General features: G+C 43.1%; 1 protein-coding gene across 2 annotated transcripts in view; it reads left to right on the top strand.

The window, feature by feature from the left end:
• PIK3R1 (phosphoinositide-3-kinase regulatory subunit 1) overlaps positions 1-27,701 on the top strand; it is an 84,396-nt gene that overhangs the window by 39,394 nt on the left and 17,301 nt on the right. For both annotated transcript variants that reach the window (XM_081826781.1, XM_081826782.1), the window contains 5 exons: positions 17,244-17,336; positions 17,758-17,832; positions 23,304-23,435; positions 24,243-24,444; positions 24,647-24,726. In XM_081826781.1, coding sequence (XP_081682907.1) covers positions 17,244-17,336; positions 17,758-17,832; positions 23,304-23,435; positions 24,243-24,444; positions 24,647-24,726 — 582 coding nt within the window. The remainder of the gene's footprint in view (positions 1-17,243; positions 17,337-17,757; positions 17,833-23,303; positions 23,436-24,242; positions 24,445-24,646; positions 24,727-27,701) is intronic.

Raw genomic sequence — 27,701 nt, 5'->3', positions numbered from 1 at the left:
TTTGTGGGACAGATTAATTAACCTTTCCAAACATTGACTGTGTATAGTCTGTTATTTGGGTTTTTGTCTGTTTTGGTTTTTTATTTTTTTGTTGATCAATAATCTCTGAAGTATTCATATATTCAAGTACTGGGCAAGGGAAGGGCTACTCTTTTTGGGTGTTAAAATCTTGATGATACATTTTCTCAGGGCTTATATTCAGTATTATTAGCAGAAATACATAACACAATTGCGCAATTATTTTCTTTTTTGGTTTTTTTTTTTTTAATTTGACACAGATGACACAGATATACGTGAATAAGAAACCCATCAAATTTGATGGAAACAGTTGCCAAGTAGAATATATACCAGAATTTCAGAGTGCGCAGGCGCGACAGAGGGGGTTGCAAGGGGAGGGACAGAGGGAGAGAGAGAGAATCCTATGATGGCTCTGGTGCGGAGCCTGACTTGGGGCTCAGTCTCACGACCCTGAGATTATGACCTCAGCCAAGTCAAGAATCTTATTGCCTAACCGACTGAGCCACCCCGGTGCCCCTTTACTCAATTATTTGCAGACAGCAAGTTCAATTCATAATATTCGTAGAGCACTTGAAGAGATCTTAGAAATGATAACCCAGTCCATGTAGCTTATGTCCAAGAAAACAAAGGTCCAACCACTGTTCGTGAAAAAACTTCCCTGTGTCAGGCACTGCACAAAGCACAAGATGCAGTAATGAACATCCCCGCTCTAGATGCCTGCTCTGGAGACACTTCACCGCTGAGGGGAAAAGAAATGGAAGTATCATTTGAACCCAGGTCACAGGACTTCTAAAGTGATTGTTCTTTCATTTTCATTAAACTTAATTAAGATCTCTTAATTAAGAATCTCACATGGGTCATAGTCTGTCATAAATCTCATCTTCAAGTTGTTCGCCTAGACCAAGAATTCTTGAACAATTTGGGAGAAATGGACTCGTTTATCAGGGCATTCAGTCAACATATATTCATTGATCACATCCTCTGTATCCTGGTAAGGTGGGTTTGGGACACATTCTGTGAGGGACCTTCCAGAGCTTACATTCTCTTGGTGATCTTGAGCCCCCTTCTTGAAACGCTGGTTTACATCTGAAATTAGTCTTTCTTTAGCTGTTCAGTGCAGACAGTGTGGACACACTATACAGACCATACACTTCCTCCTTAGAGCCAATTTCCTGGGTATCATCATCAAGTAGCACCTTACGCCAAGGTTTGACCTGCATAGTCAAGTGCTAAAACCATTAAAATTGACACGTTGAAAGCCGTGTTAACTTGATAAACTCTCTCAAGATGCCAAGTGTCTGGTAAGTGCAGGCTCTTTTAAACATCTCCTTTGAAATTCAGGCATGGTGACCCCCACTGCCTTCAGACTCAGGCCTTCTCCCAGAAAGGGCCCAGAGGTCTGAGGAGCACGCTGTAAGTCTACATTCTTGGTGCCTTGCCAAAGTAATAATATTTGATTCAGTACCTTTGAGCTTTTTATAATTTTATCCTATGATCTGAGCTAGGAACTGCTTCCCGCTTCCAGTTTCTACCACTTGTAAAACATTTTACATTTGGGGAAAACGGTATCAGCTTTGACTTATTAAAGGAAAGAGTTTTTCTTCTGGGTCCAAAATGGGAGCAGAAATTTGAGCTGTGAAACTTTTTTTTTTTTTTTTCCTCCCACAGAAACATCAATTAGGAGCTGGGTTTAAGCTTCACATTTCATGTACTGGGAAAGAGTCAAGTTTTAGGACTGGGAGAAGGAGCACGGGCACCTGTTAGGAGAGAGAGAATATTTAACGAACGAGATATCACTGACATTGCTCCCACCTTATCTACAGCCCTTTGTCATGTTGCCTTTGTAGCAGGAGTTTGAAGCCCAAAATTCACTTAATATTGTTACCAACACAGTTGAGCAAAAAGAGTGTCCAAGTTTTCATAAGAATGGATTCATTAATGGCATGTTTTGGAAAGAGGGGCATATTCAAGACCTTGAATTTGAAGGTGTGGGGCTTTAAAAATACACAGCCTTGGACCGTCTTAGCAGAAAGAAAGCATCCTCAGGCTCCAAGCTCCTTCCGCCTCTAGAAGACTCAGTAGACGTCACTACCCCTCCACCCCTTTTATGGTCATTTGTCTTGTAGCCAATATTGGACATGTTAATGATCACTAATCGTATAAATGACATTGAGGCTCGTACTGTCAAGATGTGAACCTAAGCAGACCGTAGATTGTCTCACTCACTAGCTGGACTGTAGCAGCCTTTCCTGATAATGGTGCTTTTGTCAACCGCGGTCAGCAGACTGTGCACGCTGAGCAGAACTGAAGGCCGTGTCTCCTGGGTCTGCGCTGCCCAGTACAGATCCCCCAGTCACATGTCACAGTCACACTGCGCCGTTGAAATGTGGCTCATCCGAATGGAGATGTGCTGAGAGGGTAAAAGAGGAAATAAAGAATGTAAACTATCCCATTGATAACTTCTGTATTGATTATATGTTGAAATGGTTGTATTTTGGATAAATAGAGTTAAATTAAAGATTAAATTTTCTCCTGTTTATTTTTACCCAAATGTGGTTACTAGAAAATTTTAAATTATATGTATGGGTTATATTCGGACCCCATCATTACAGAGTATTAAAAGTCATTCTGTCTCTGAAATTCTGATATACATTCTACTTGGCGACTGTTTCCATCAATTCTGGTGGGTTTCTTATTCATGTGTATCTGTGTCATTTCTTCCAAAGTGAATGATCATCTGGTAGAACACAGGACCGTGGAAATGGTTGGTATCACACTGTGGTTTTCAAAGATTTTTGAGAGGGTGGGTTGTAACCATGACTGGCAAGTTCTGCCCTCACTTAGCAGGCATAGACCAGATACGCTCAACATCTTGTAGAACGTCATAGAATTGGAAAAAGACATCAACTAGAGAAATGGGCCAGTCAGGGAGCAGAGTGGCTGTTCTTGAGCTCTCGACTTTCCACATCTGTTCTTGACCTAGAGAACTCTTCTCTTTCTAACTTTGTTGTCTGGCTCTAGGCGGTCCCAGCTGCCGGGGTAGTGGACTGGACTGTATCAAAAACAGATGAAGTCTTTAAGGAAACTATGTGCCCTAAAGGAACTCGGTGAGATAACACTCCATTAGTAAATAAGGATCCCTTGGAGGGGAGCAACCTTTATGTCTAAACTAGATCCTGGCTCTGACTGGTACAGCTGTGTGAGCCTGGACAAATCACTTACCATCTCTGAGCCTCAGTTCCCCTCTGTAAAATGGAGATGATGATAGAACCTGCCCCATAAGGGGATAATTTCAGTAAAGCAACTTAGCACAGTACCTGACACATAGTAAAGGCATCATAAGTGTTAGCCATTATTATTAGCTTCTTGGTAACAAGAGCCTCAGAGGTGAAGGGCAGCCCTTGGCGTATTACTTTCGATCTTGTTTGATTTGGGATTGTTTAATCATACTATATGTTTGAGAAGGTATCATTTTCCGAATGACTGAAGGCCAAGTCCCCTCAGAAAGAAATGGATAAACTTACAAAGGTCTGGGTTTGGGGGAACAGAGCCCTTTCCTCTGAGTATCATTACTTCTTCCTAACCCCTTTACCTGTTTAATCACAGACATTTGTACTCACTGACTGCGTGGATCATGAGCCACTTTTGCACAGACCCTCCCTCCTATCTCTTAGAGCCCAGCACGTGTTGGTCAGAAATATCAAAATGCTAAAAGGGGCTGCATTTACAAGCAACTTAATTCGGAAACTCAGGAGAAGGAGAGCAGGAGAAATAACTACTAGGAGAGATCAAAGGTGAAGTGGAAAGAGCAGGCCCTTAGACTCAGACGGAGGTGGGTTGTTGGTGTCTGCTCTGCCAGACATTGATCAAGTGATCTTGTTGTTGTCACCTAACCTCTCAGTCTTTCCCACACACAAGATAAGACTGATGTCCTTTACAAGGCTCTTAGCGTGACTCATGGAAGTAAGCCAAGTGACTCGGCCAGTATCTAGGCCAGGGACTGCTCACCTTTCGCTCTCCCTCCTTCCTTCCCTTGGCCTGACTTTTATGTTGCTCTCAATTTCTTGGTCTCCATCCCCATTCCTCCAAATCGTGATCTATAGAAACTGAGTAGAAATTACATTCTCTGATTTGTAGCAGTCATGACTTCAGAATACATTTAAGAACATACAGTAAGTTGTCTTCTGTTAGATCCGCATACAGACAGAAATTGGAGAAATGTTTTAGTTCTTTTGAATGTGTTCCTGCCAACAAAGTGAAAGTTCATATCTCACTTGAAAAGCTGACCTCAAAAAAGCTTCCCCACCCCCCCTCAGAAATTATAGGTTAAGGTAAGCCCCATGAAATATAATTAAATTTTGCCATTTTTGCTTTCTTTTAATTCATTTAATTGATTCTTTCCCACCCACCCCTCCCTTGTTTGAAGGAACTTTTTTTGCCAGCCCTCTCCTGGGTGCCTTCCTGTCATTTTTGTCAACTATGCAGTGCAACAACATAATGGCTCAAGAGTTATTTTTAAAGTAATTCATGTTGAAATGTAATTCAGTGGTTTTATGTTGGCCCTATGATTTCCTTGACTTTTATCTTCCAATTACAGATTTTAAGAACTAAAAGTTATTTTAGAATTATTTAGCTAAACCTTATCGTATCACTGATAGTCAGGTGAAGACCCAGAGGTATTGTTTTCCTCAGAGTTCCCAACCTGTCACTGACAGAGCCAACTAGAACTCATGTCCTCACCTCTTGTCTGCCACCCTACAGTGGCTTTTTTTTTTCTTTCTCTCTTTCTTTCTTTTTTTTAAGATTTTATTTATTTATTTGAGACAGCATGAGAGAGAAAGAGAGTGAGAGAGCACAAGTTGAGGGCAGAGGGAGAGGAAGGAGCAGGCTCCCCACTGAGCAGGGAGCCCGATGCGGGGCTCAATTCCAGGACCCTGGGATCATGACCTGAGCTGAAGGCAGACGCTTAACAACTGAGCCACCCAGGCGCCCCTAGAGTGGCTTTTCAGTTGTTTTTGGTGTCATCCAGTAACAAGCGTACGTAAGGCATTTAATAGTTTGTTGTTGTTGTTGTTGTTGTTTTTAAATAGAAGTCACAGAAAGGATGCAGTGTGTTTATAAAGTCCTTTCTAGTTTCTTCAGTAGGTTACATACAGTGGCCCCAAAAGGTATTTTATGGAGTAAAACCAATCTGTGACTTCAGTGGAATAATGCAAAAAGTGACCAACAGGGGGAAACCTAGTACATCTTCTTGGATTAATTCACTTAACTTCTAGCCCCTTTTAAAAAAAAAATGACCCAAGCTCCTGTTGAAGCCAGCAAAAAACATCTGTTGTTTTATTTATAGCCCCAATTTCTAAGAAGCATATTCTATAGCAGATGAAAAAGAAGTTGACAGCTCATAATTCATGAAGTTACTGAGGCCTAATCTGATAGAACAAAATGTACAAAAGTCCCTCCCGTGGTTCAGGCCCTGTCACTTCCCTTTCACCGGAAGGCCGGAGTGGTGCAGGGGAGAGAGAGCGCAGGCTGTCCCCGTTGCTAGGGCCGAGGTGGCTCTGAGACCAGAATGCGAGGACGCACACACGCAGTGGTCAGCGATGGCTTCCCACCTCTGAGGCGTCCCCCAGGGACACTTTCTCATGAACAGCTTCACAGTCGATTCCATGGTAGGCGACCCACACTGTCCTGACCATCCCCACTTACGCTGGGGAAGTTTTAGCAGTGTGAAATCTGCAAACTGGTAGAGTATTGTCTACCAAGAATCTCAAATGTTGGTTGCAATTACTGATTGAATAGTTCCGTTTCTGGGTCCAGCTTAATTTTTGACTTCACTCCTCTTCTTTGACCGCTTTGCTCTAGCTTATTTGACGTAGCCACATTTCCCCTGCTGACTTTTAAGCAATTATAAAATACACCCACTCCTCAGATATCACCCATCTATATGGTGTTTTTTTTTTTAGCTTATTTCTGAGAATCTTTGTGGGAACACAGTCAGGCTTCTTTCTGTAATTGACATGTGTTTTATATTTTGCTTTTTGTTCTATCTGTAGAGCCTCCTGTATATTTAAAACAAGGTAGATGGGTCTGCCAAAAGTAAGTGTCTATGGCATAGTAGTACTATGTATTACCCTGGCTTTTTTGAGAATTTAATGATAGGGTCCAACTGCTGCCCAAATTGACCCTTCTAAAATTGGTATCCTTAAAAGGAAAATTGCAACCGGTATAAGTCTATGAATTTCTATAGCTGAGAGGTGAATAATCTCTTGCTCATTTCACCAGTGATCATAGTATATTGTGAGATAGGGAAACTTAATAGTCCCCCAGAATTAATCACATTTGTCTGAGGTAGTGAGAGCATATTGCTTCATTTTTATTTTTTTATTCTGATTCCTCACACAATTATTAAGGGTTGTGTGTACTTTTATCTTAAAATTGCTAGCAATTGCTAACAATGGCTTTATTGTAAATGGATAGTTTAGTTTCATATATCAGTGATTTTTTTAAAAAGTTTTTTGTTGAAAAAATCTGACTACCCATTTTTTAATGTAATTTTTCTGCAGTCGCTGATGGGGAATTTTCTGTTCATTATTTTCTGGCCCCTTGTCTTTTTTTGCTTTATTTTCTTTTTCTTCCCAATCCCATAGAGAGGTCATCCTTTTCCTTTTCTCTCCCTCTCTGATCATGAGCACTTTAACTCTTTTCATATACCTATTAAGTGTATCTTATTAAGATTTCATTCTGGGATCCTTTGTAATAGAAGTTACAACATATATGCATTTGTCAATTATTGGCTGGGCTCTTTCCCCACCTGATGATTAACTAGAATAGTCCATCTGTACCTTGCTGAAAGTGATAAGCTAGCCAACTATATTTAGCTGAATAAAACCCATTACATCCTTGGGGAAGAATGTGCTTAGTTTAGCCTTATGAGAAAATATTTAATAAATGCTGTCCTCAAAATATTTAGCCTGGCTGAGTGTACTGGCAAGGGGTTCAGTCCTGATAAAGCAGAGGTGACGGCGAGAAGCTGGCCTGCCAGCCCGAGCTCACATTGAACAAAAGCACCTCTTGTCACTAAGGGTTGTCACTGGGGGCGTCTCTTCTTGCCGCATGCTTTTCCATCTTTATCCTGTCTCATGGCTTTTGTAAGCACCCCCTGCCCCCCGCCCCCCGCCCGGGGTGGAGTCCTGCGGTGCATCTGTCTGAGGAGGCACCCGAGGTTCACGGAGCGGTTACTGCTGGCTTTGAGGTTGGTCTGTTCTATACAATCATTCCTTTCCCACTTACTGCTGGCACGACTTTGGCTAATGTGCTTAACCCTTCTTAGCCTCAGTTTCCTTATCTGTAAAATGGGGACAATTGGGATCTGTCACAAGGCTGCCCAGATGAATGGAGATCAGGCACACGAAGCACTGAGCACGGTTCCCAGCGCTAAGTGTTGAGCATGTGAGGACTGCAGCAGAAGTAGCAGCTTCGTGCAGGCGGGAGTGGTGGTGGTCCTCGCGGTAGGGTAGTAATATTTTCTGTTCCTCTCTTCCTAGCACAATGTCAACAGCTGTGTCCTCTTGAATGTGGCCAGTTGGGAAAAGCTTTGTTGTGGATGTCAGGGGGACTGGGTGCTAGTCGTCAGCCTCAACTTAACTGTGGGACGTTAACGAGCTGTGACCCAGGGGACCCCTCTCCCCACACGCAGCGGTACACAGGTGCACGGGGCCGCAGAGCCTCTACCCGTGAGCTCAGTCTTTCGATTTCTAGCTAGGCATGATATCAGAGCTGATTAGATGTGATAGCCTGACCCTCCGAGTCAGTCCCGTCATCTGCAGGACACATGTTTAAATGCTGGGCTCCTGGGATCTGGTGTAAGATGAGCCCTTGGAGCTCAGGGCATTTCAGCAACAAGTACGAAGTATGCTGGTTAACCATTAGGATTCTCTCTCCCACAGTGATCCGGATTTTCTTTCTGGGACCGGTGGGCTCATCCTCAGCCTGCGCTACTCAGAGTGTGTTCCGAGGACCAACAGCATGGACCTCCCCTGGGAGCTTGTTGGAAATGGCAGAATCCTGTAGCCCCCCCCAGATCCCAATAGGGTTATTAATATGCACAGTAAAATTTAGAAAGCACTGCCCTTGTGAATATTCTGACACACAGAAGGTGTTTACTAAATCCCTGTAGAGTTGTATTTGACATTGATTTTTGTTCTAGACTTGCAGTTCCTTTGCTTTCTTTGAGTGGAGTGTATTGATGTTTTGGTCACCTTGGGCTGCTATGACGCAGTACCGTAGGCTGAGTGGCTTAAACAGCAGACATTTATTCATCCCAGTTCAGGTGGCTGGGCGTCCAGGGTCCGGGAGCCAGCGTGGTTGGGTTCTAGTGAGGGCTGTTTCCTGCCTTACACACAGGTGCCCTCTCTTCCTGCGCTCATGTGGCAGAGAGAGAAAGGGGAAGGTTTCTAGAGTCTGAGAAGGACTGAGACGGCCCCACCCGCATGACCTTAGTTTAACTTAGTTATCTCTCAATACTCCTGTCTCCAAATACTGTCATAATGGTGTAGTTTAAGCTTCATCTTAGGGATGGGGGGAGAGGGTGCGCGAAGCAGTTGGGTCTGCAGCAACCGATTTCTGCAGCCTACTTTGAAATGCATCACCAAAAGTAAGATGGATTGATGGATCCATAGGTAATGAAACAGGTAAACATTGCTTATAGAATCTAGGATGAGAATGTTTGGGCATTCACTGTACAATTCCTTCAACTTGTGGGTATGTTTTAAAATGTCAGCGAAACAGCCCTGCCCTCTCTGTACTTACTAGAATGGAATCTGGGGGTTCTGTTCTCTGATTTCCATCCAAGCTTTGTGAAGAAGCTGGGCCCGCCCAACTGGGCGAATCTGCCTCCTTGGCAGTTGCTTCCAATCCTGGCGCTTGCTCTGGGTCCACCAGCGTCCTGCTGTCGTGCCGGTAGTGAGGGTCCAGCCGAGATCAAGGTGTTTCTGCAGGTCTCTCTCATTGCACCAGTAATGTCTTTCCAGTTTCTCTCTCACTTCTCTGCCCTCCTGATCAGTGGATCTTTAATTCTTGAGGGACAGGGGCTTCTCGGGTTACATGGGAAGATCCTGCTTTATTACTCTGAAACATTTTTAATGTGTTATTTTTATATGTTTGACTGTGAAATCTATTATCAGAGAGCAATGGGAGAGAGTGAGTGCCTCTGTGGGGGTTCACCTGGAGCCCCTGCCTCCCTCTCCTACGGAGGGGCTCCCCTTGCTTTCTCTCTGTGGTGTTAATGATCTGCATGAGAAAAGATTTGATCGTGAGGAACTTGGTGCTGCCTTGCTTATTTCGGGGAAATGCAGAAACGAGTGTTATCAAGGTAACTTCACGTGAGCATGCCAGAAAGTACTGTGGCTGCTCACTGGTGGGATCAAGCCTCAAATATCTGTGTGTTAGGCACCACCACTGTCATCATTCCCCTTTAAATTAGGGAGACATGGCAGGAAATTCTGGCAAACTTCTCACAGGTTTCTTTCCTTACTGGGACTTAACTTGTCGGCTCAGGGGGAGGGAAAACAGGTACAAGCCCAACTTCAGGGCACTGTTTATAAGCCTTGCGACCTTGACCAAATGACTTAATTTCTGTAAGGCTCGACTTTCTCGCCTTTTGAGTCAGGATAATAAGGACGGTAAGTCTTTGGACTGCTAGGAATAAAAAATGAAAGCATGTCTTTGTGTGGGGTTGTGGCTCCTAGTGGATGTTCAGCAATATTCATTCAACAAATGGTCAGGCACCCACTGTGGTGTGTCCCGTGATTTTTCTCTTCTTTCCTTCCCTTTTGGGGCTTTTCAGTCATACTTCGTATGAAATCTTTCTAAGCCAACAGACCCAAAGACCCACTTCCCTTAAAAATTGTTAGCTCCTGGGGTCCCAGGGACTCACCTATACATTATTTCCTGGGGTGCGAAAGGAGAGTCTCTTTCTTATTCACTTACCTCCTGCCCAGCATTTCAGTGTTTTTTGCTGTATGCTGTAAATTGTAATCTTTAGATCGGACTCCAGTTTGGATGGTAACAATCACAATTAATTAGGCTAGCCTGTCAAAGATTAAGTATAATCTCTCACGTCAGTGATCTTTCAACTCTGAGGTTCTAGCTAAGGCCATCCAAAGCAAAGCTGTAATGTCTGCATATGTTTAATAAGATCTTTGCCTGCTGTTTGTTTCCTATACTGGGCTGTGGTCTAGAAATAAAACTAAATGGGCAGAGATCTCAGATCCCTTTCAGTTGTTTTTAAGCTGTGGAGCAGAAGGGATAAGTGGGAGAAGATAAAGATATTAAAGACTAATTAGTTTAGGGTGTCTGAAAAGATTTGCAAACTTCCTAGCTAAGTCTGTTGACAGGTCTTTTAATTCCCTCTGACTAGTTATCTCTGAAAATCATGTAGTTACAGCTGAAGATTTATTTCCACATGGACTCTACTCCTTTTTTTTTTTTTTGCCCATACTTTTTTCTCCTCCCTTCTCAAAAAAAAGTCCTTGTTTCCACCAAGTTCAGTATCATTCCAATTTCATTTTTCTTTCACGTTCAGAAAACTGAAGTAAATAACTCAAATAGATTAGTCTTTATAAATATACCTTTATATTTTAGGTGTGACTTGTGAAAAGATAATTGTGTTTATATGTTACAATGAAAGGCAAGATGGAAATGTGTGCCCTCTCAAAATGCTTCTGGCATACCAGCTTAAAAAATGTATTGAGGGGAGCCTGGGTGGCTCAGTCGGTTAAGCATCTGCCTTTGGCTCAGGTCATGATCCCAGCATCCTGGGATACAGCCTGGCATTGGGTTCCCTGCTCGGTGGGGAATCTGCTTCTCCCTCTCCCTCTGTTTCTCCCCACCCCCCCGCCGGCTCATGTTATCTCTCAAATAAATAAATAATGTCTAAAAAATAAAGTATTGAAAATTCTTTCTGTCTCCATTATAATACTTTCTGGTCTTAAAATTTGCCATTACAATTAAAACTCTATAATAGTGAAAAAGATTACATAAATAATTGTCAACTCATAACAGTTACCCATTAGTTTGTGCATTCTCCATACTGGGCACCATGCCTACCGTGTTTATCTGTATTATTCACTTAATCCTTATTGCATTCATAATTTATTCCCATTTTACAGATGGAGAAACTGAGGTTCAAGTTAATTAACATGTCCAAGAATACACTCAGTACGTAGCAAAACCAAGATTAAATCCCAGGTCTCTTTGGCTTTAAACGTGTGCTTTTAGTAATTGCACTACTGCTGATTGAACAAGTGTGTTCCAAAGTGAAGGAACCCGTCCTGGTTTTTGGCTTTGTTTTAGTTTTTTAGCTATACCGTCTTAGCCAGCATTTGTTGGGGTTTTGCCAGGAGAGCTTAAGACGTTTAAATGTCAGGATAATTAACCATTATGGACATAGGGAAGAATCTGCTTATACAGTTTATTTCAGACAGTTACTGGGATTTGTTAGATTTCTGCCTACCAGAATGTACATTTTTCATTTGAAATAATGAGAGGGGTTGTTTCAGACAGAAATAAAAGTTTTGATTCAACAACAGCTAATCAACAAACATCTTGATTTAATATTGACCCACGCCTGACATATACACTTTCTTTTCTGTGTATTTGTATGACATTTTAAAAGGTAAGTGGCAGTTTTTCATGTACTTCCAAGCTACTTCCATCAGTAATGAAATACTTGGCTTGGGCCGTCTCTGGAGTCCCAGAATTTCAACTTAAACTTTCCATTCGTCCCTGCCAGGCACTGACTCTGAAATATCTTTTTTTATGGAGACCGCCTCCAAAAGGTGCAGCTGTGTGCTGGTTTCATCTTGCACTTTGTAATGGTGTTGGCACGGTTTAATGTGAGGAATCCCACTGTCTCCCACACACCGCTGGTGCCCAGGGACTGTTCAGGCCTGTCCGTGTTCGTGGTTTGGGAAGGGTCTGAGTTTGGAGAGAAGGCTCTCTCCTGTTCCATGTGATTGCTTGTCACCAGGGTTAAGGTAGAAAAGTAGAACTCATGGAAAACGCAGCATCTGATGTGTCATCAAAAATTCTTTCTGCAACCAGGGACACCTAATTCATTGGTGTTCCTATCAGTGTTGAAGACTGGTTCCTCTTTTGAAGCAACATATGTCTTGGCTTCACCACTTCTAGACCCTTCTTATCTTCTTTCTCCCTAAGTAATACTGATTTCTTTTGATGAAAACTGATCCCACTAAGTCAAAAACTGGTGTTGGACTGGGGCACCTGGGTGGCTCAGTCGGTTAAGTGTCTAACTCTTGATTTCAGCTCAGGTCATGATCTCAGGGTCATGGGACCAGGCCTTGGGTGGAGCCTCATGTCGGGCTCTGGGCTTAGTGGGGAGTCTGCTTCTCTCCTTCTCCCTCTCCCTCTGTCCCTCCTCTCTCTCTCTCTAAAATAAATACATTTTAAAAAAAATAACAAAAATTGGTGTTGGGACTATAGTCAGCAGATCTGTGTATTCGTCCAAGTTCTTAAGAGTGGACTTGGCTCTGCAGACATACACACTGGCTACAGCAGGCTTCAAGGCCAAAAAGCGTTCCTTGTTCAGGTATAAAAATTTGTCTGGAAGATGAAACCCCAGTAAGAATTTATATATAAACTTCATTAGGAACATACTGTGTCATTTTGTGTTTTGTTTGATAGCCATCATGTACGATCTGTATATCCTGTATTTTTTTTTACTTCCACTGTTCTAGTTTATTGAAGTATATGATATGGGTGCTTTATCATGGACCTTTCAGAGAGCAACTTGCCAAATGTGGTAGTTGCCTAGCAATCGCAATTTCCTGTTGGAATTTCTTGAAATGGGATGTAATGGAAAAGGAAATATTGGCCTGTATACTTAATAAAATTAGAGGAATAGTTGATTTTAGGATTGTTGAAATAATTAATATTTTGCTTTAGACTACTTTTTAGATTTTTGATGTCGGTTGATCCTGTTGCCTGAAGTAGAAAATGTGAACTTTAAAGACTTCTTGGGTGGGGGGCGGCGCCTGGGTGACTCAGTCGTTAAGCGTCTGCCTTCGGCTCAGGTCATGGTCTCAGGGTTCTGGGATCGAGCCCTGCATCGGGCTCCCTGCTCAGCCGGAAGCCTGCTTCTCCCTCTCCCGCTCCCCCTGCTTGTATTCTTTCTCTCTGTCAAATGAATAAATAAAATCTTTAAAAAAAAAAAAAGACTTCGGGCGCCTGGGTGGCTCAGTTGGTTAAGCGACTGCCTTCGGCTCAGGTCATGATCCTGGAGTCCCAGGATCGAGTCCCGCATCGGGCTCCCTGCTCTGCAGGGAGTCTGCTTCTCCCTCTGACCCTCCTCCCTCTTATGCTCTCTGTCTCTCATTCTCTCTCTCTCAAATGAATAAATAAAATCTTTAAAAAAAAAAAAAAAGGACTTCTTGGGTAGGGCTTCATATTCCCTATGTTTAAATATTTGAAAGGGGAAATGAATTGAATCACAGATTTTGTACTAGAGAATAGGAACTCCCTGAATTGTTATTTAAAAAATAAGGTTTCTCATTATAAAATTTCTCTTTTAAAAAACTCCCATGGCAAAACCTTAATCAGCTGTAATGATTCAGACATTTGAGTAATACAGCTTTTATCAGTATTAAAAACTTAGTGGGAAATTCACTAGACCTGTTACAGGAAGAGTACCTTTACCCTCTTGATGTACATCTAGCTTTCTTCTTTGTATTCTGGCGTGCTCTGAGAAAAGTTCCAGCATTGCTGTAGGTTCCTGATGGCTATCACAGTGCTTTTCCAACACTCGATGTAACAGTTCATTTTTTTATTTTTTATTTTTTTAGAGAGAACAGGGTGGGGGGTGCACAGAGGGAGAGAGAGAGAGAGAATATGAATCCCAAGTAGGCTCCACACCCAGTGCAGAGCCTGAGGTGGGGCTCGATCGCACAGCCCTGAGATCAAGAGTTGGACACTTAACCAACTGAGCCACCCAGGTGCCCCATGACGTAACCGTTTTTTGAGTGAAACACATGATATATTGTAGCTCGGGATACTGAAGGTAAACTACCATTTTTTGCCACAAACATTGAAAGGACTAAAGAAAGAAGGTTTTACTTTTTTTCTTTTTTCTTCTTCAAGCCAAAGGGAACAAATAGAGAGATGGAAACCCTTTTCTATGTAGTATTTGCCAACCCAGTCATAAAACAACTGCTGGGTGCATATTTCAATCGCAATTAGGTGAAATCTTTAATTATCAGTTAATTTAACTTTCAAATTTGCCTGCAGAAATGATGGTGTTGATAAGATTCTGGAAGGAGATAAACCTTTATTAAGTAATTCCATTTACAGTTGCCAACTTTAAAGATTTTTTTTAATTTAAAAAAAAAAAGGCCTGAGTAATTTCTGAGGGCGGGCACAGAGGAACAGGGCATGTTAGTTGGACGAGCGTTGCCATGTGGGATTGTGTTATTTACTAGTTAATCTTTAGCTTTTTGTATCTTGGCATGTGCTAAGTAAGACCTGTAAGTTTGAGAAGGCTAAGGAGAAACACTGCAGTGAATTCTAATTAATATTTCTCTACACCGTTTCTCTACCTTTGTTTTCCTCTGTTACATATGCTGATAGGATGATACATATCAGCTTGTTCAGTGTAGAAGGCATTTATAGGGGAGGACATTTTTCTGAGCTGATAATCTTCTGAGGCAAAAGGAAGTAGTTTATTGTTTATCAGAGGAAATGAAATGGTATGCCCTTTCATTTTACACTTTATCCTTTTTTATTTTACAATGCTTTTAATGAAAAAGACTACATGAAACTTGCAAGACATTTTTATTTTCAGTGCTTTTCAGATATACTCACGTTACGACATTTAGAGATTTGGGGGATGTTGGTGCTGGTTTCTTTTTTCAGGGGGTTACCCACCTGACTTTGCTTATCATCATAGCATGTCCTAAAACTTAGTACTAACCCAAAATAGATGATCAGCTCCATTCCTGGATTTTCTGATTCCGGGGATTTGTGGTCGTACCTGGGAATCTGTCTTCCTAGCAAGTTGTCCAGGTGCTCCATAGGCTCGGGCAGGTACGGGGAACACAGGGGAGATGGAGTTCCCACTCAGCTCTCTGCATCGTGACTGTCTAGAAAGTCAGTGGCATGTCTGTGCTTCCTTTATGAAGTCCATAACGTGTTCCGGTGATGTTGCAGTTGGACAGTCACCTGGGAAGCTGTGACAGACTTCTCATGCCCTGAGCTCAGATGTTGATGAACCTGATGTCCAGAAGCTCTGTCCCCAGGGATGTCTTTATGGTGAGGTCTTAGTAGCACAGAGCCCAACTCCGGAATCTTCTGTTTGCTCTTGACAAAATCCATCCTCGCCCAGGCTGTGGGACTGTGTGCTCTAATACCATGGCCACTAGCACATACCGCTGTTTCAGTTTAAATCAGTAAAAGACAATTCCTTTCCTCAGCTGCAGTGGCTGCATTTCTCCTGCTCCGGAGCCACATGTGGCTAGTTGGCCAGTCACCGCTTTTCTTGGATAGCACAGCTAATAGAGCACTTCCATCATCACAGAAAGTTCTGGTGGACAGTGCTGCTGTGCGATTTTCTTCACTCACCTAGCTCTTCTTTTATCCTGGGGACCTGAATGGCCAGTTGGGTTAGGTGGCAAGATCACATGTGTCCGTCTCTCCCAGGGCATACTGCAGTCTAAAAGGCTCTTAGACCATGGGGTTTAGGGCTTGTAAAGTGACGTAAATCATACTTCATTCTCTGAGGTTGACTTTTATATCGTGAATTTCATCTTCTGTGATGACTCTTAGTATTAGGAAGGTGGGCTTCGTTAGAAATCTGCCTAACATAATAAATGCCTTGAATCGTACCACTAAAATCTCACTGAAACAAAAGTATAAATATTGAATCTTCCTTAAGTTATATAAACTGTCTATTCCTAGATAAGAGTGCACAGTAATAAACCTTAAATGGGAAAAAGTTATGTGTTGGTGGCTAATGAAAAGGTTGCACCTGTAGATATTTTCATATAGACTATCCTTTAAGTGTATTTTGCAGTTTGAGAAAAGTGAGGTGAATATATTTAGCTCCCTCTTCTGGTGTATTATGAGATGAATATTTTTACTTAAAATACACGTATTTTTGGAGTGAGACTACAGTTATAAATGTACTGCTGAAGGCCATTATTTGTGTGTCATCCAATTAGTCTCTTCTTGTATCACTGCAATTGTTAAAACACGGAGAGAAAGCATGGAAATACCGTTGGTGAAAGCATCACATTTCTTAAGATATTAATTGACCAAAATGCATGTCGGCAAACGAAGGCTTGGGTGGCAGGTACACAGGGGTTTAAAGTGAATGTCACGGGGCCAGTGATCATTTGCAAGTGCCCTGTGTCTAAATATTTTAAAGTTATAGATCATGTTAATGAACAGTTGAGTAAAATCTGTCCCATCCTCCTACCTGGACAGTTATTCTTTCGTAATGGGTTGAATTTAGGTTTCTTGGATTCCAGGTTCTGGCCCAGAGTGTGGTGATGTGGGGAGGGTGGACCATGCACCCATCCTGGCTTTGCTCTGCAGGGGCTCTGCCCTGTCCTCCTCCCCTGAGCCCTGCCCACCCAGCCCCAGGCCCAGGGGCACCCCCCAAGGGAGGTCTGCTCTGGGGAGGATAGACCCTGGGTAAGAGGCCCCGAGAGGCCAGTTGGGCAGGGAATTCCTGGATTCTAGCTAAGTATTCAGAGTGTGTCCCAGGGGAGAAGCAGGCCTGTCCGCTGGGCCCCCAAACCTTCAGGTGCAGGAAGAGGCACAGCTGGAAGAGGGCCAGAGAGGAGCCTTCTGAAGGGCAGGGCCCAGCACGGGGCTCGGTCTTGCTCAGGCCCAAGTTTGCCAGTGTCCGATAGAACTACACTGTTTTATATTTATTTTTTTTTAAGATTTTATTTATTTGCGAGAGAGAGAATGAGAGACAGAGAGCATGAGAGGGAGAAGGGTCAGAGGGAGAAGCAGACTCCCTGCTGAGCAGGGAGCCTGATGTGGGACTCGATCCCGGGACTCCAGGTTCATGACCTAAGCCGAAGGCAGTCGCTTAACCAACTGAGCCACCCAGGTGCCCTACACTGTTTTATATTTAAATTCCCTTGTTGTCTCATGCATTTGATTACCCCAATTAAACATAATCGTAGGATTTTGTTTATTTGCAGCTTTGGCCCTTCCAGATCTCGCCGAGCAGTTTGCCCCTCCTGACATTGCCCCGCCTCTTCTCGTGAAGCTAGTGGAAGCCATTGAAAAGAAAGGTAATCAACCAGTAGAGGGGCTCCGTTACCTTGTTATATTCTTATTTCATGGGTGTTGTCTGTTGGGCATTCATTAAATACGTTTCTTGCTACTTGTGCTAGACACATAAGCTCTTTGTTGCCGTGTAGTGGGGAAATAACCTTGGTTTGATTTCTAACTATTAACATGTACTTACTGTATGGAAACTATTAAATTCTCCATAATTTAATAAATATAATTAACTCACTCTGTAGTGGCCAGATGACTTTGCCAAAATTACTGACATGCCAGCTAAGATTAATAGTAGGAGTTCACTTCCAAGAATATTTGGTACACATCTAGAATAGATACGGGATGGAAACTGGAATGTCTTTCTGGCAGCAAGCTCACAGGTTCTCCAGAGAACTGTGTTTTGCATGCTCAGTCTGTTTTGTGTCTTAGGTCTGGAATGTTCAACTCTATACAGAACACAGAGCTCCAGCAACCCAGCAGAATTACGACAGCTTCTTGATTGTGGTGAGTGTCATAGAGCTAGAAAGACAAATGGGGAACATGGTTCATACCTTTCGGTCTCAGGTAAAGCACCAAAAACCAGAACTTAACCGTGCAGTGTTCTAAGTTTGAAGGAAGCTCAGAAATCACACACAGTTCCCTCTGCCCTGTTATGGTAACAGTGCAAACCCGCGCTGACCTTTGATGTTTGTCTCCTGAGTTGGGGTGTGTGTGCATGCGGGCCTGCAGGCATATGGTCTGTCCTCACAGCCAAGAGCCTCTGGGTCCTGCAGGAGTTGCAGAGGAGAGAAACACCCCCTTGGGATTTTTCTGGCTCTGCATATCGACCATCTTTCTCTGACCCTGCAGTTGGCAACATCTGATTCATCTGGATCAGCTTAAAAAATATTTATAAGCCTATGTCATTTAACAAATGTCTCTTCTGACCTTTTCCATTTTCCTTTATTTTTTTCGGTCTTCCTTCCTTCCTTTCATGCTTATTTGCTTTTTCATGCCATGTTTATATTAAGTAACATCATGATACTGTTATATTCAGTGGCGTGCTGGTAAACCCAACTCTCAGGGAGGCGGAGGAAGCCTGGTTTGTAGCATTTGCCCATTTCCACAGTGTCAGTATGCCCGCCGTGGTCAGTTTCAGGCTGCCAACGTGTTATCACTAAACTCCCAACTTGGAAAGAATTGAGCGCAGGTGGCCCTTTGGAGCGGGCCACCTGCAGCACACCATTGGTTGGATGACATCAGTTCAACTCAGTTTGCCAAATGGAATAAAACTACAAATGTGAATAAATGTACTGGCCATCATTCCAGCAAGTCATCTTCTGTAGCCCCTTGTAGAAATCTCTCAGATTCTTCATTCCCTCTCAGAATTTTTCTTTTAGAAAAATAATTCTCTGCCTCACATTCTTGTAATTGAATTTGGACATCTGAAACCAAAAGAACGAAACCTCGTTTGGGAAGAAGCTCTTCTAGACAGGTTACTTGTGCAAAGAATGTAGTAAATGAAAATGTGAAGTTGAGGCAGCTCATGACAATTTCTAGAAAAGATGTTTCTGGGAAGAAAAGATTCTGTATCAGTAAATAGTTTCACCTGAAGGGCGCCTGGGTGGCTCAGATGGTTAAGCGTCTGCCTTCGGCTCAGGTCATGATCCCAGGGTCCTGGGATCGAGTCCCGCATCGGGCTCTCTGCTCTTTGGGAGCCTGCTTCTCCCTCTGCCTCTCTCTCTCTCTCTCTCTGTCTCTCATGAATAAATGAATAAAATCTTTAAAAAAAAAAAAAATAGTTTCACCTGAAATGCACCACCCAAATGTTTGAAGTTTGAAAAAAAAAATTTTCAAACTTTCATTTTTATTTTGTGCGTGGAAGCCAGCCTCCCACATGTGCAGGGCTTGTGCCCTGGGGGCTGCCTTACCCCCAGAGTAGGTCAGTAGGAGCTGACTGGCAGAAAACTCACGGGGAAACACTTGTCCTTTATTTCTCACAGCCTGACCAGAATTGTAAGGAAACTGAGTTTTGTCCTTAGCCAGTTGAAATTGAGATACATGTTTTGGTCAGAATATTGGTCATACTGAACAACAGTCACAGGAAATGTTTAGGCATCAGAGACCGATGAGATGAGAGTTATTTGAGAAATAGTGGTTAAGCTTTTAAATGTGACTGAATACAAATGATGCACTTTAGCTTTAGAAAAAAAATCTTCACATCACCTCTGAGATGGAATAACTAACCAAAAATAACGTCAGCAATGTATTTTGATAGACAGCTTTTCTTCGCCACTTGAGATCAAAACACACACGTAGAAGACTGGTTTCATGTGGATTCTGTGTGATAAAAGTGAATTTTGTGAGAAGAAAAAGAGTAAACATCTAAATTTAGGAGTGGGTCCTCCAGGATTTTTCATAGCTTGAGGATTTCTCAGTCCATAAAAATATTGTAATACCTTGGAGGAGGCTCAGAGATAAGTCACTCTCGCTTAAAAAATAAAAAATAAAAAAGAGAAAAGAATTCATAGCTTTTAACCAACCCTGTGAATTACCAATGTCTGAAAAGGATGGATGTGGAAGACAACATCCCAGTTTTATTAGCACCCTCCTAAGTTAGTTAGTTTCATCTCCATAGTACCCCTGGGATAGCAGTATCCGTCACTGCTGAAGGCAAAGCTGGGACTTGCACCCAAATTAGTCTTACTCCTTTTTCTCCTGCTGTATTGACCTAAAGTGAATTAATCTTTGTTGTTCTCATTTGAATTTTCTCCTGATTTTTTTTGGTTTCTCTTAACCCGAAGCAGGCCTTTTCTTTAAAAGTTCTCATTACAAGAAAGAGAAATTCTGTAACCTGGTGATAGATTAACTGGACCGACTGTGGTGATCATTTGTTACATAAACAAATCTCAAATTCTATTGTTACAATGATAGATAGGGTAACATGTCAGCAGTTACACCTGACTTTAAAAACTGAGGCTTTAGCAGCATCAGCACACCTGTCCTTTACTCACTAGATGCCAGTAGCGTGGTCCCCGAATTGCAACAATCAAAAATGTCCCCAGACATTGCCAGATGTCTTCTGGGAGTGGGGGTTGGGGTAGGAGTGAGGCAATAAAATGGAAAACCCTGACTGAGAACTACTAACTTAGGTAGAGATGAGCTGGGGAGGAGACTCCATCCCTTTGGGAGGAAGGGTGACATGCTGGAGAGCTTACTAGTTTACCTGTCTTGAGAAGACTCAGTGAAAAGTTGGGGTGTAGAGGGTATAAACTCCTCCATCCTAGACCTAAAGATTGTGGAGTTCTTGCCTAGCTAACCTCAGAAGTCATCACATGACAGATGTCCTTAGCTCTTGGAAGAGCTCATTAGGATAGTTTGAATGCAGAAAAGGAGACTTACAGAACAAAAGTCAGGAGCTCCAAGGAGCTTTAGAAGCTACTTTAAAAAAAACAATATACTATGTCATCAGCACTAATGGATTTGACATAAAGGGAGCTTATCCAAAGGCTAATCCCAAGGCTTGAAATAAGATGATTTTGTTCAAAGGCTTAAGGCTCTTGGGAACACACCTCATGTGTTAAGAGAAGGGCCTGGGTGAATTGACATTACTCTGAGGACATGCTCAGTCCACAAACATTTCGCAAGCACTTCCTGTGTGCTGGGCACTGAGGGAAGCAGGAAGAGCAGGGAAGAGCCACAGTCCGTGCCCTTGAGGTACTCTCAGTCTAGTAGAGAGACACCTAATTACCATACTGTCTGGGAAGTGTCCTGATAGAGACGTGACCCATCAGCACTGCTCTTGCACAGGGAAGGCAGTAGAAACCCTGCCCGAGGGAGGGGCCTGTGGAATATTGAGCATCTTCATGTTTTTTTACCAATCACCAAATGGTTTATCAATTTCTTTATGATGAACAAATTAGGTAATATTAATTCCCGGGGCAAAGAGACCTAGTAAACGAAGCATACCGGGCATGAAGGGTCCGTGGGCGGGGGAGGGGGGCAGCAGCTTGTCAGGCGGTCAGTGGCTGTGGCATGTTGCTCGCGTGGTGCACACACAGCTTTAGTTGACAGGCACACTGGTAGTTGCCTTACTTCTCACGTGGGTCCTTTGTGCCCAGACCGGGCACTGCCTCTCCCAGCCCTGTTGGAGATGTGGCGTGTGCCGTTCTCTCTGTGGGGCACAACCGTGTGCCCCTCCACTGACGGAGTTTAGTAATTCTTCTCCTCCAGCTCACCTATGCACATTCTCTACCAGATGAACTTTCCTGAGCTTTATTGGTGTTGTGTGATTCTTTCGTAAGGTCTGCCTCGTTAGCGGGGCGGGTTTGGTTTATGACAACGATGTGTCCCAGGAACTCTTGTAACTTCGCGTTGAACCCGCAGTGATTGATAGTATCACACTCGCTCTGTGGCCGTCCAGGACGCCACCTTTTCCTCCTCCGGCTCCCACACCTTGGAGGACACAGGTTCCTCCTCTCCCAGGCCCCCACCCGATCCAGTCAGTCCCCGCGTTATGTCAGTTCTTGATAATGCCTCACCCATCTCTAACACTGCAGTTCGAATTACCAGAAGTGTCCCCTTCACTTCCAGCAGCGCTCTTTTCCAGCTGATTTTTAACACTAAAAAGAATTAAGCTGTTGAAAACTATAGCATTTCATCCATCAGCTCACCTCGTCTCCACTGAGTACACAAGGCTCCAGATAATCTTCAGGTTGGCCTTCATGTCGCTGGTGCGCGTCCTTCAGCAGCGGCCAAATGCCGCTTCTGTATGTAGATGCCCCTGGCCCTTCCCGCCCCAGCAGCCCCTCTTTCTGCCGGACACTGTGACTTTTTCTACCCTGAGTCCTCAGAGCGTGGTTTGGATTAGTATCACCCCGTTATTGAATTGCCTGACCTCTTTTCTGGCTGAAGGATTTACTAGACAGATGTGCTCCTCTTTCTTAGGAGCTAGTTCAGTGCCCACAGGTTAGACTAGTTGTATCCTAATTAGAATACCCTGTCAGAATCAGGGGGAAACATTCTAAAAATGTTAAAAGTATTTTTATGGCTATTTTTGAGACCGACTGTTAAAATTCTGTATATCTTACTGTTTGTTCAGCCACTCTCCTGAGCTAAATTTGTATGAATTCTGAGATGCAGTATTCAGCAACACAAAATTTAGGCAATATCTGGATTTGCATTTCATGTTTTCCTGTTGAGGTTTTAGGAAGCATTTACTAAATGATTAGCCATCCCTAGACCAAGCGTTTCTCAGTCAGAGCAGAACCACCCTCCAGAAGGTATATTCGGGGGGCTACTTTAGTGTGCTAGGGCTGACATAACAAAATTCCACAGACTGGGTGGCTTCAAACACAAACCTATTTTCTCACTGTTCTTGAGACTAGAAGTCCCAGGTCAAGGCCGGTTTGGTTTCCTGTGAGGCCTCTCTCCTTGGCTTACCGATGGCCACCTCCCCACTGAGTCCTCACGAGGCATTCCCTCCGTGCTTGTGCTCCTGGTGTCTCTTTATGTGTCTACATTTCCTCTTCTTAGAAGGATACCAGCCAAGTTGGATCAGGGCCCGACCCTAATGGCCTCATTTTAGCTAAACCACCTCCTTAAGGCCCTCTCTCGAAATACGTTCACCTTCTGAGACAGTAGGAGTTAGGGCTTCAACCTGTGACTTGTGGGGGACGCAATTCAGCTTATAACAGGGGTGTGATTTTTTATTATTGTTGCCCCACCATCTGGGAACGTGCCCCTGGCATCATGGGCAGAAGCCATCATGGGAAATGCTTAGAACTTAGGGGACAGACTTCCACAAAGAACAAGTGTTCTCCCTGCAATGCCAGGGGCAACCCTTTTGAGAAACACTGCTAAGAAATACTCAAGAATTTTATATTTGCCCTCCTGTGCCTCCCTTCTTGTGGCACATTTAAGTCAAATATTCAGAAAAATGGGCCCAACCGATACATACAATGTCTGAAATACTTTTTAAAATGTTTCTGTCACAGATGCCGCCTCCATGGACTTGGAAATGATCGATGTGCAAGTTTTAGGAGACGCTTTTAAACGCTATCTTGTGGACTTACCGAATCCTGTCATTCCAGTAGCCGTTTACAATGAAATGATTTATTTAGCCCAAGGTTTGTTTTCTGTTCTGAAAACCTCAGTGACCGCATATATTGAGATGTGCAGGTGCATGTAAACTCTATTAAATGCTGTATATAAAGAGCGGTGTTTTAGAAAATATTGGTAGGAATCTGCACTCTCCCCGACACCCTCCCTCCCCATTAGCACCAATTCCCTCCCTTACCGGGGCATCCAATAGAAGACCCAGATTCTCATTTGCTTAGGAAGACTGTCCACATGCTGAAATGGCTAATTGTTAACCTTTTATCAGCATTAACAAAGTTCACTATGTCACTGAAGGCCACAGTGTTCCAAGGGCCGTCTTTGGATGCAGGGAACCTGGGACCAGGACCCACTGACTGGGGATGTTCTTATCATTTTCCTCGAGTGGCCATTACAAAATGTGTTGAGGGAAGAGGACTGTCAGGCTTAGTAGCTAATGCTCAGTTAAAGTGCTTTGGGGACAGGAAACTGTGGTTCGTAACCTTCAAAGTTAAAACGTGTGATACTTATCTGATGCTGCTCCAAATTAGCCAATCACACTCAAAGCTGTTTAGTAGAGGGCAGATCTCTGCCAGCACACCCTGATCCTCTTGTGGTTTTTTACACCAAGAGTTTCTTGCATTTCCATTTAACTTGAGATTTCTACTTTCTCACAATGTATTTTCTAACGAGGAGCACAAATGTTCTGTCACTGCTTCTGATGACTTCGTTTAAAAGGACTCGTTCTTCTGTAGCTAGAAGAACAGAAATGTTCTAGGTGTTTAGTCACTGATATCTAGAAACAACTCTTTTTTTTTTTTTTTTTTTAAACTCTGTAGAAGTACAGAGCCCTGAAGAATATATCCAGCTGTTGAAGAAGCTCATTAGGGCACCTAACATACCTCATCAGTATTGGCTTACGCTTCAGTATTTGCTAAAACATTTCTTCAAGCTCTCTCAAACCTCCAGCAAGAATCTTCTGAGTGCAAGAGTACTCTCTGAACTTTTCAGCCCTCTACTTTTCAGATTCCCGGCAGCCAGGTAAGGTGAAAGGAGAGAAGCATGTGTTTTGGGGTGATGTCTGTAGTCCTAAGCTGATGGATCATTCAACTTACTCTGAAGATGCTTGCTCACAGATGCATGTGCACCTTTGTACCAGACACATTGACTTGAACTTGTATAAGTGAACATGAGTTTGTTGTTTTGAAAAAAAGGTTTCTAATAAAACTCTCTTTTTTTATAGCTCTGAGAATACTGAACACCTCATAAAAGTTATAGAAATTTTAATCTCAACTGAGTGGAATGAACGACAGCCTGCACCAGGTAATGCTTTCTGAACTTTTAAAATTCTCTCCTGGTTCGTTTTTTAGAATGGTGGCTTTAGACCTTCTCTGAAGGAACATCAGTTTCTGGTAGAATCGTGATCCATAACGTGTTACCTTGGGACTTAAAGAATGGCTGAGTGGTAGTGCATATGGTAAATATTATCTGGATTTCAGTATATGTGGATTTTTCAGTATCTCTGGATTTCAGTATCTGTGGATGATCTTGGTTTTAGATGAGGGTTGTGGGAGCTCTCCCTTCCCCTCAACTTTGATGCTTCCAGTTGTTGCATAAATTATGGAGCTCATTTTAGTTGTTGACATTCTTGTTTTTCTTTCTAATACTTAAAAGTAGGGGATTTATAATTACTATATAATTTGAAGTATTTTGGAATGTGTGTTTTGGAAGCAGGTCTGCTGAGAAATGTCTGTCCAAATAGACATTTTCAAGAATGCAAGCAATATGAAACTAGGGTGTTCACTGCAGCAAGTTAGAGCAAGCCAGACACTTCTTTGAAAGCAGGCTGGCATTCAATTAGCCATTTGACAAAGCAGGAAATGTCGACCACGTTAGCAGTGGATTTAATTTAAACTGATGTATTTTTTTTCTACTGTGGAAAGTCTAAACAACCCTACTTTGCCTATACACTTGTTAAAAGTTAGCTAATAGAAGCTGGTCATTGAGAATAAAGATTAGGGTCCAGTCAGTGAAGTTTCAGGACCAGTAGAGATGTTGCTTATAGTCTTAATTTCGTCTAGAATTAAAATAAAATAGGATGAATTTACTCTTTATTATCGGTAACTCATGCAGACTACCCGGTTTATCTCTGTATAAACAGGCATGGGGACCCCCTGTGTTCAGCAACGGGGAATTATGTCATGCTTTTGTAGGTGTTACACAGCCAGGTGTGGTGGTGTGCAGCTGGATGGGGCAGACTGAGAGAGGCAGGGCTTAGGCTTAAAACCTACCTGTGTGGGTTGCAGGATGGGATAGGTAACCAACCACTCATGGTGCAGGTATTTGGAAGGGCTCATATGGACAGGCCCAGAATATGGTATCCAAAGGTAAGAGAGGCAGCAGAAACAAGTACATAAAGCAAGAGTGGTATGTTCCAAATGTTCCAAATCACAGTAGGCAGGATGTTCAGTGGGGACACTCCGAATTGTAGGAGAATGGCATCAGAGAAGTCTGTCAACAGTGGCCTAGGACTTTAGTCCAGGGGGCGGCCAAAAGGTTTCATCTCATGTAACTGCTCGGTGCATTTGTTAATGGATTTGGGAACTCTGTGTTGGTGTTCAGAGGCTGCCTTTGGGCTCAATAGAAAAGATCCAATGGTAGGTTAAAAGTACCCTGTGACGAGGGGACGGGGTGGGGGGGGCGGCAGGTGTGAAACATCACACTTGAGCCCTTTGTTGACTGCCCCCCACCCTAGACTAAACACGTGGGTGGGGAAGGAAGACTAGTAACAACAAAATAGGCTCCTGGGCCAAAGGGCGGAGCCCTGCCTCCCACTTCCTTGTGGTGTGGAGGTCTGTCTCAGAGACTAGGGAGCCTTGCTTGCAGTAAAGGGCTGAGGGTGGTCCCTGTCTTCTCAGTGCCCACCCTTCTGGAGACAGGGAGACATGGAAGCTTAAAAACCAGACAGGGTTTGATAGATAACCAACGAATTTATCACGGAGTTTTTGAGAATTTCTGCTACACACCAAGGAGAATCTGTGTTGGAGTTTAATTTGTCTGACTGGTGTAAACTGGTTAAATGTCCTTATCAGTTTCAGCCTAATTCCATCAAAAAAAAAAAAAAAATTCACGTTCATCCATTTTCACTGTGCGCACTTAAGACTGCCTGCTAGGTCATAGACCCTGCTGCATTCTTCTTCTGAGAAACTGGTGGGTCAGTCCTGTCAGCCATGTTGAATGGTAAACAGCGCATTGACCGTTTCCTAGACCATCCCAAGATTCATGCGGCCTCTTCAAGAAAATTGAATCTAAGTCATCTCTAAATGCTAGTTTGAGCCATTCTTCTTCCCTTTGTGTGGTATCTCTTAGCTGCTCTGAAGAATGTATAGGCCCTTTGGAATAAAATAAATGCTTCAGTGTGTCAGACTTGTGGAAACGTACTACCTACCTCAGGAAGAAGGTCCTCATCTTGAACACCTTTGTATTCAGGAATGGCTTCGTGAAGTGATTGGCAGGGCACTCTTGGTTAGAGAACTGATTTCTTAGGCCTGCTTGGAATCCGACATTTTCCTAGACTCCTTCATCATTGCCCCAGCATGTGCTCTTACCAGGGGGCTCTGGAAGCTCAACACCGGTGCGTCTCCGGTGAACAGTCATAAATCATTCATTTGCAATGACTTTATTGTTGTGAATAGAAATGAGTACTTGAATGACTTGGGGGGGAGACAGGGAAGCAGGGCTATTATGGGATAGATATCTTTCATAGTTTTTACCTGGTAGAGCTTGAAATGATAGGCAAAACTGATGATGTTAGAGGCAATGTGTCAATTCAAATAAGACCATTAGCACACAGTATCTAAGTACTAGGTGGGAGGGCGCTTACTCTAAATATGAAAAGAATTTTAGAGATGGTGATGGGTGACTTTGTAGGGTAATTGAGAAGACAGAAAAGGCTTAGAGAAAAAAAATGGGACTGAAGTGGGCTTTGAAGAATTGGTACAGTTTGAAAAGGGGAAGAGGAATTCGAGTTTCAAAGGTTTAGTCAAGGGCGCCTGGGTGGCTCAGTTGGTTGAGCGAATGCCTTCGGCTCAGGTCATGATCCCGGAGTCCCTGGATCGAGTCCCGCATCGGGCTCCCTGCTCGGCAGGGAGTCTGCTTCTCCCTCTGACCCTCCCCCCTCTCATGTGCTCTCTCTCTCATTCTCTCTCTCTCAAATAAATAAATAAAAAATCTTAAAAAAAAAAAAAGGTTTAGTCAAAATAAATTGCAAAATACAAAAAGAATGGCTTGATACAGTA

Source organism: Leptonychotes weddellii, chromosome 7 (genome assembly GCF_054177405.1).
Source record: "Leptonychotes weddellii isolate Sample4059 chromosome 7, ASM5417740v2, whole genome shotgun sequence".
NCBI classification, from domain to species: Eukaryota; Metazoa; Chordata; class Mammalia; order Carnivora; family Phocidae; genus Leptonychotes; species Leptonychotes weddellii.
The sequence above is the reverse complement of the archived record's forward strand: the minus strand, read 5'-3'. Positions and strand labels throughout refer to the sequence as shown.